This window comes from Coffea arabica, chromosome 7e, assembly GCF_036785885.1.
Source record: "Coffea arabica cultivar ET-39 chromosome 7e, Coffea Arabica ET-39 HiFi, whole genome shotgun sequence".
Lineage (NCBI taxonomy): Eukaryota > Viridiplantae > Streptophyta > Magnoliopsida > Gentianales > Rubiaceae > Coffea > Coffea arabica.
In genome coordinates this window covers 11956820-11965928 of record NC_092323.1, presented here as the reverse complement: position 1 = coordinate 11965928, position 9109 = coordinate 11956820, and the positions used below count along the sequence as shown (strand labels likewise).

Sequence of the window (9109 nt, the reverse complement as noted above, 5' to 3'; positions counted from 1 at the left end):
CGTCCTACAAATCTATTTGGATGAAAGCCCTTGTTTCAATCAATAATTTTGTGCATCCGAATATTTAGATTTAAGAAAATAAGGGGAAATTATAAGAGATTTAAGAAATTTATGAGTCCCTTTAGATTCTTTCTTATCTACTTACAACATTTTGTTTTAAATAAACTCGCAATTTTCACTTGGTAACTTAATATGGTCTTTGTTAGTAGTACATTGGAAAATTTTTAAACTTTCATACATGTTGATATTCTTTCATGAGATTGGGTTCTTGCATACCTATGTTTTACTGACAATAATTATGTACTTATATTTTGTTCTAGATGTATGATCGTTATAAAAATTATCTCAAACAGTACTTAGTTTTTTTTTATGCAATTGAGTATTTCTGTGAATTCTATGGCTTTATCACCTATTTATGTAGAAAAGTTTTCCAAAATTTCACTGGTAATTTGAATATTTAATTTAAGTACAAATATTTTCTCGAATATTTGAATAGAGGTATAAAAAATACTGGTCTGTTTTTTGAATTAACTCATACTAAGACATACCTTGCGTGTAATTGATTATTATTTTTTTTTAAGGAGGAAGAATGTTGTTTTCTATTTGTGCATCCTGATCAAATCAAAAAATGGCAGATTAATGGTTAGCGGGGGATGAGGGTATAAGAAGAAGAGCTATATAATTGTTGTAGGGATGGAGACAGTGATAGAGAGGGGAATGAGCAAGACAACGCGTGGTGAAGTTGCTATTTAAAATAATTCTAAAGAATTGGACGATATGTTGATAATTAGGCAATTATTAATATTGTTTGGACAGTGTGATTCATTTGTATTTCTTGAAGGCCAAGCTAAAACTCAATTTATGTGAATAAGTAACCCTCAGTTTTGGTATAGCTTTTAAAAGATACATACTTGCGATGTAGCGACTAAAAATGAAAACTTGGAGTGGGGACGGATTGAATGATTCAGAAGAAGAGAGTGTTAGTGACAGATTTCATATTCGAATCCATTTATACCAAAATAAAATAAAATGATAGCTTGGTCATTTATTAATCCCAAGCTACTAACGCGTCATGTAATTTGTTGCAATGTTTTTTTTTTTAATAAATTTAAGCTTATATTGTGTTTAGTTAGTAAAAAGTGTAGAATTCAAGTTGAACCAAATGTTTGTCCAACAATAATTTTTCCCTACGTTAATGTTGGACAAAAAGTTTTACCATTTCAATTTTGAACTTGACTTTTGTGTTAAAATTGATTAAAAAAATGATTATGTTACTTGATTTTAATTTGAAAATTTTAAATGATCAACCAAATTCTGATATTCAATTTAACCCTATATTTTTATACGTGCGTAGGTATGCTATCGTATGTGCGTATATGAAACATGGAAGATTTTCGTTATCTTTTATAACAATAATTGGTTATATTGTGGGGCTTATCATACAAAGTGGATGAAAAAAGGCTTGAGAGTCAAGAAAACAACATTCAAGAGCTAAACTTTTATCTCTCTTATTTATGGTACAAAAAACTATAGAGTTGTTAGATGAATTGAGTTGCTCATGAACTCAACCTAGTTTGGCTAGACTCGTATCAGCTCGAGTTCGGCTTAGGCTTATTTTCTAAACAATTTGAGCTCAACATAGCTTGCAAATAGTTCATTTAAATTCGCCAGTATTCCTAATTTTTCTTAGCAATTATGTAGATATACTTTGCTTTTATTGTTTAAGAATTTTTGTTTAAAAAATTGGGAACCTTTTGATATTTAGTGAAAATTTTCTCATTCAATTGACTAATTAAATTGGTTAAATTTTTTGAATTGTGAAATTGTATAAGATATTCAGGAACATTTGAATTTTTTTGAACTCGAGCTCATTTGAACTCACATTTGTGTTATATAAGTCGAGTTCGAGCTCGACTTAATAACTTAACGAGCCGAGTTTAAGAGTCAAAATTCTTGCATTAAAGAAGCTAATCCAAACTAATACAGTAAGCATTCGGCTAGGTGGGATTTTGGGTTTCTTCAAGGACCAACCATGGCCCAGACAACGACCACCCAAGTCCAACAGGCTGAGCCCAAGGTATTTTCTTAGCCCATTCTAGTGCAGCGTAACGTAACGGTCAGCTTTTTAACGAAATTTGAACTTGAATGCGCTTTCAAACTGAATCAGACCGACCAGTTTCTTACTTCGACCAGCTTTCCCTAAAGTTCAAGATTGTATCTTTTACTCCATTTACACGCCCAAATCAGAGAAAAGAAGTAGAAAATTTTCAAATTTCCTTAGAACTGAATCCTAAATTTCATGGAGAACGTTGGGTTAAATTCATCTGAACAAATCCCTGAAGAAATATTAATTCCAGACCCCCACCTTTCTGGGGTGTTCTTCGAAAAACCTATAAATCAAGAATCTGAAAGAGTTTCAGCCATGGATGAGGACCAAACCCGAGAACCTTTAGCTGATTCGATGGTTTGCGATATGGGTTCTAGACTAGTCCCAAAAGGGTTCACAAAACCCAACTGTACAGGTTGGTTTTTTCATCCTTTAATTATCCCTGATTTTTCCTTGAAATACTAATTATTATGTTATTATGACTTCGGTAGAATTATGGGAGTCAATTTTGCGTGACTAATAGTGTGAATTTCTGGATGATAAGAATTATCTGGTTGTAATGTTGATTAAGTTAATTAAAATGTTGTTTTTGTAATGATTACAAGAAAGTTCAAAGGGATCAGTCGAGTCACATGTTGCTTATATTCTTGGCTTATTAATCTTGCCTTAAACTTACTCAGCAGTAACATCAAATAATTTACTGGTTTCAATAGTTAGGCTTAGGCCAGTGAAATGATGCAACCTTAGAACCTAGACGGGAACCATTGAGAATGTTAATGTAACAGTTGATGCCTGAAATAGTATTGTCATTGTGCGTCAAGTTCCAGCATGTTCATTGCAACAGTATTATATTTACTTTTCAGTTACTGAACCTATTGGCAAGCAGCTGTTTTTTGGTAAGTTTGTGAGTTTTCCAGCCACTTATATATGTATGGTTTGGCTGTATTTTATTGCAAAAGTGTACCTCCATACGCTAAAAAATGGCTGTTAGCAACTCTCATATCACCAAATTATCAGCTATCCAAGTCAGACTCTTTGAAGAAATTTTGGATTTGCATCTTTACTGGGGTTGAATAAACTTCTACAGAATGAGAATGATTAAGTGTGGTATTATCAACAATGCAAATTTCATTCTAGCATATCTTTATAAGTAATAGTTTGAAAACTGAGCAAATGGAATAGATTTTCTGCACAATTGCTAAACTTGAGGTAGGTAGATTTGCTTCCATATCTAAATAGTTTGGTATCTTGGCTTGGTTGGACAGTGGCAGTGCATGATGGAACGAAAAAGAATTTTTCTTGGCAACGCTCTGATTCCAATCTACTTTATTGAACAGGATAGATACTTTTGGCTAGCTTAGCCTGAAAGACATATTTTAAGGCGCTTTTTAGGGTTTTTTTATTATTTATTTTTTTAAACTGCTTTAGGGTCATTGATAAAGATCTATACTATCTGTTTTGCTGCATAATTTTTAGTGAATCAATTCTGACTTCAGAATCTGGTTTCTTGGATTAGAGGAAATCGTGCTTTTCATTAATTCTGGTGCCCAGGCGTCAGTTGAAATAGATTCCAGTATGAAGTTTCTGGCTGATGACTATTTCCAAGGGGGAAACATATTTCAGACAGAGGAATACATCACTGAGGGTGGTGACTGCCCATTCATCTATCGATCAGCACGACTAGGAAACTGTAGTTATGTGATTGATAATCTTCCTCCTGGAGATTACTGTATTGATCTTCACTTTGTGGAGATTATAAACGTCTTTGGTCCTAAAGGAATGAGAACATTTAATGTGTTCATGCAAGAGGAGAAGGCAAGTTCATTGAGTATGAGAATCTGGAGTGATGTTTTCTCTTGCTCTCTTTTTGCATGAGATAATGGTTCTGTGTTTACCTTCTTTTCTTATTTATTCACTTAAAATGCAGGTTCTATCTGATTTTGATGTCTTTTCAATTGTTGGCGCCAATAAGCCCTTGCAATTAGTTGATGCTAGAGTTTCTATTAAGGAAGAGGGGCCCCTGATAATTAGGTTTGAAGGGATCAGTGGAAGCCCAGTGGTTAGCGGGATTTGCATACGGAAAGCATCTAATTCAGGTCTGCTATGCTTTTTCTTTCAGCATTGTTTTATATAGTGGTGCTGAGAAATTTTTTTTTTCTCTACTCTTCACTTAATTTCAGGTCCCAGACTGAGAAGGGAGCATCTTATATGTAATAACTGTTCTTCTGAGATAGAAGTCACATCAGCTCAGGTATGACATGCAATTTTTGGAAGAGGTGATGCTACCCTTTAATTGGATGATGCTTACTTCTGTTTTTGTTTTTTTGGGGGAGCATGCAGAAAAAAGAGCTGCGCTTCCAATCAACCGCAAAATATGAGAAGAAGATACAAGAGCTGACTGAGTCATTGCAGCGCAAGACAGATGAATGTTATCAATCATGGATGTCCTGGACATCCGCTAATGAGCTGCTGGAGAACATTAGGATGGAACTTGACAATAAATCTTACCAGACTTATTCCCTTGGTAAGATAAGAAAATAGTTGAGTGACATTGATTGTCTCAGAAGCAGGCATTTTCGTATATTAGTCACAGTAATTTATTGTTTCTTTTCTGTTTTCGTGGTTATATGACATATTATGATGATGTCATTTTTCATACATGTTAAATCTGTCTAATTGTGGTTCTTCTGGTTTATAGATCAAACTTTACAGAAGCAAGCTGAGAAGCTGAATGGTATTTCAAGCACATATGAGAACAAGAAAAAGTTCTGGGTTGCAGCAATAAGTGATTTGGACAAAAAAGTTCAGGTAAATAAAGCAACTTTTTTTAATTGGGTAGAAGCACTTCTGCTCATGAGTAAAAAATTTATAAGAAATCAGCTCAGTGTGGTTGTCTGTTGGCAATGACTCATCATGCAGAGGATGAAACAAGAGCATATTCAACTTTCTCGGGAAGCACATGAGTGTGTCGATTCAATCCCTGAGTTGAATAAGATGGTCTTTGCAGTTCAGACTCTTGGTAAGATATGATTGCGAATAAACCGGTCATCTGGGAAATGAGTGGAAGATTCATAATCTGAGTGAATTAATTTACAGTTGAGCAGTGTGAGGATCTTAAAGTGAAGTACAATGAAGAGCAAGTGAAGAGAAGGAAGCTATTTAATCAAGTGCAGGAGGCAAAAGGTGCACTTAAACTTTATTTTATGCGCCTGTTATATGGCATTACCATAAAAATTTCATATCAAAATGCTTTCCTTTTTCTTATCAGTCAGTCAATTTGCAAATTTGCAACAGGAAATATCAGGGTATTCTGTCGATGTCGTCCATTAAGCAAGTCTGAGGCTTTAGCTGGCTGTTCAATCGTTGTAGACTTTGATGCAGCCAAAGATGGTGAACTTGGAATTCTGAATGCTGGCTCAATGAAGAAAACCTTCAAATTTGACCGTGTCTACACTCCAAAAGATGATCAAGGTGTTTATTTTTATTCAAGATTACTGGATAACATTTCAGTGGTTTATAATTTGAAATATGCTAATTTAGTTTATGTTCTGTTAACAGTTGATGTCTTTGCTGATGCTTCGCCTATGGTTACTTCAGTATTAGATGGATACAATGTTTGTATCTTTGCTTATGGGCAAACAGGAACGGGCAAGACATTTACAATGGAGGGCACTGTAGAAAAAAGGGGTGTCAACTATAGGACCTTAGAAGAATTGTTCAAAATTGCCAAGGAGAGGAGTGAGAATTTTACTTATAAGATATCAGTTAGTGTGCTTGAAGTCTACAATGAGCAAATTAGAGACCTTTTGGATGCATCATCTGCATCAAAAAAGTAAACTTTCTTTCCTCATGCTTATTCACAGATAAACTTTTTGTACCATGTTCCGAAACAGTACTAGAATAATTTTTTGTGTTATTGCATAGGTGAAATTATGAATTTGGCTCGGTATGATAGGTGTTTTGTGGTGTAGCGAAGTGTTTTTCCTTTTTGGATTGATAAGCTCTTTTTTTTATTTTTAATTTGGGGCTAATACTAAATAGATTGGAGATTAAACAAGCATCTGAAGGCTTCCATCATATACCTGGGATAGTGGAAGCAGAAGTTGAAAATATAAAGGAAGTTTGGGATGTGCTGCAGGCTGGAAGCAGTGCAAGAGCAGTTGGATCCAACAACGTGAATGAGCATAGTAGTCGTTCTCACTGGTAATCATCATTATTTTTTTAATTTGCACTCTTAGTCATGTTGATTAAGATCATTTCTTGTCAACTGTTTTCTTATGGTTTTCTTGGCATTTCAATATAGCATGCTTTGTGTAATGGTAAGAGCTAAGAACATGATTAATGGAGAGTGTACCAAGAGCAAGCTCTGGCTTGTGGATTTGGCTGGCAGTGAGAGGCTGGCAAAGACTGATGTGCATGGTGATAGGCTCAAGGAAGCTCAAAACATCAATAGATCTCTTTCAGCTCTTGGAGATGTTATATCTGCTTTAGCAAATAAAAGCACCCACATTCCTTACAGGTTCTTTTCTATCTTTCTTCGTAAGGAGTTAAGTTTCACCCCTATCTCTGATCCATATTCTTGTCTTACCTGTAGGAACTCGAAGCTAACACATTTACTCCAAGATTCATTAGGTAAATATAATTCTTTGTGACAGCTTTTGTTTTCTTGGCTATCAAGATCTCTCTCTTGGATTATTTTTCTCTGTTGGACCAGTTCTCTCTTTTTATTTCTGGCTAATTATCTTTTGCAGGTGGTGATTCCAAGACACTGATGTTTGTACAAATAAGTCCTTCAGAGAAGGACTTGAGCGAAACTCTAAGTTCATTAAACTTTGCAACCCGAGTTAGAGGAATTGAGCTGGGTCCTGCAAGAAAGCAAATTGATACTAGTGAGCTCCAGAAAATGAAATTGATGGTATGCCTTGTGTTAAAGCAATGGTCATCCTTGTATTACTCCCTGTCTCCCACTGTTAGTCTATGTCCGGACTTGTTTCTTTCTCATTGCATTTTCTTGTCCATTGTTTTGCTTTTTACTTCTCTGCAGCTTGAGAAAGCAAAACAAGAATCTAGATCTAAAGATGAATCGATCAGGAAGCTAGATGAGAGCTTACAGAGCATAGAAAATAAGGCCAGAGGGAAGGATGCTATTTTGAAAAGCCTGCAGGACAAGATCAAAGAATTGGAAAATCTGCTAGAGTCAATAACATCATCACGCCTACAGTCAGAAAAACAAGTTTCGAATCTTTCAGAGAGATTGAAGGGGAGAGACGAAACATGTGCTAGTCTTCAAGAGAAGGTAGTTTACATTCTGAAGTTCCTTTGGAAGGACTGATGATTCTTTTTCTGTAAGATGTTTTCTCATACGTGTCCAATTCTGTTACTTCTTTTTTTTTTTTTTTCTAATTTTTTGTAATTGTTATTGGAAAGTTTTGCTGATAACCTTTCCTGTCTGCTGAAGGTCATAGAGCTAGAGAAAAATCTAAGAAAGGAAGGGCAGCTTGAATCTGCATCGTATGAGAAGAAGGTTCTGTGACTCGCTTTAAACTTGTCTGGGAAATTAAACTAGTGTTTTATTCACTAATCCTTTGAATGCTTTCCTTCAGTTCTTTTCCAAAATCGTTGCACTTTCTGGTGAAACAAAGAACAAAGTTTATGGAATGAATTTATTGTACTTCTTAAGCAGGTAAAGGATCTTGAAATCAAGCTGAAGGAACAATTTAAGGAGTCGGAGTCGCACTCTATCATCCTTCAACAAAAGGTTGTTCATCCAACTAGCAAGGAAGCACCATTTCATGTTTAAACTGGTGGTCAGAGAAGCTTAAATAATCAGTTCTCTTCTCCATTTTCAGGTTAAGGAGCTTGAGAGAAGATTAATTGAAGAGCAGGAACATAACTCTGAGGCTACTTCACTTCGTCAGAAGGTGATGCTTACTCTCTTTCATACCTTTCTTCCACAAAGAATATTAGAAAGTACATGTTGAGTCCCTTGCTCCTCTCAGAGCATATCTATAGATAGTACGAACAAAGTGCAATTTTGCAGTTAACTTTCCAATATTTTAGATAATACACAACTCGTTAACTGCTTAGACATTTAACATTCAGAGGCAAGCACTTTTCCAAGTTATTCTTCTCATTGTGGCTTCAGTTACTTGGACCCTTCTCTTTTTTTGGAAAACTGGCCCATATTGTTTTCATATGAAAATTGTGTGTAAGTGCTGATATCATTTTCCCATTTAAAATGCAGATTAAAGAACTCGAAGACAAGATCAGAGAGCAAGAACAACAGTTGGCATGCGCCACAGTTTCTGACTCGGCTATTGATTCAACACGATCCACCCCTCTTGAAGGAAAGCATTCAGTCAGAGATGAGCTAATGAATGATTGTGAACGTCGTATTTTAAGGAGTTCGAATTCATTAAGCCGCCATTCGAGTCAAGGTCCTACTTCCCAGAAGGATACCTCGCTCCACACTGCTAGAAGGAAGCGCTTATCAAGAAATGGAGAGACAGAGAACAATGCTGCCATATCAAGTGATAACAAAGGCAGGCAATCTGACCCCCCTAAACCATTTCCTAGAATTTCAAGAGCAACAGCCAAGCCGGTGATCACTGCCCAGAGGCCAACCCTTCATGGCAAAACAAGCAGGGATCCAGTTCAGGGAATAAAAGAGCGGGAAAACAAGAAAAGGATTTGGTCAAGATAATGCAGGTTAATCAAAAGAAGCCACTCAATTTTAGGAACGGCAACCATTACAGATAGTGTATATTTTACACTTAACTCGTATTCTGATCTGAATACCATCTGTTGTATCTTTGACAAAATTGAGTCCAAACCCGCTATGATAAAGATCATATTTTCGTTAGAATTATTGACAAATTCTAATTAAACTACCCGGTACCTAGTACTGTTCACATATACAGAAATTAGATGAACAAATCTACTGCTTATTTGGAAAAGGAAAAAAAAAAAAGAAAGAAAAAAGAAGCACATGAAACACAAAAA

General features: G+C 35.4%; 1 protein-coding gene across 1 annotated transcript; it reads left to right on the top strand.

The window, feature by feature from the left end:
- The first annotated feature begins 2155 nt into the window (after window positions 1-2155).
- On the top strand, window positions 2156-8997 carry LOC113698134 (kinesin-like protein KIN-14R). The gene is made up of 19 exons (XM_027217843.2): window positions 2156-2522; window positions 3624-3922; window positions 4035-4203; window positions 4288-4358; window positions 4448-4631; window positions 4806-4915; window positions 5027-5126; window positions 5204-5290; window positions 5402-5578; window positions 5666-5939; window positions 6149-6310; window positions 6411-6626; window positions 6702-6739; window positions 6859-7022; window positions 7152-7403; window positions 7566-7631; window positions 7791-7865; window positions 7957-8028; window positions 8352-8997. Exons 1-19 carry the CDS (start codon window positions 2300-2302, stop codon window positions 8808-8810), a joined length of 3198 nt encoding a protein of 1065 aa, XP_027073644.2. The 5' UTR covers window positions 2156-2299; the 3' UTR covers window positions 8811-8997.
- The last annotated feature ends 112 nt before the right edge of the window (window positions 8998-9109 follow it).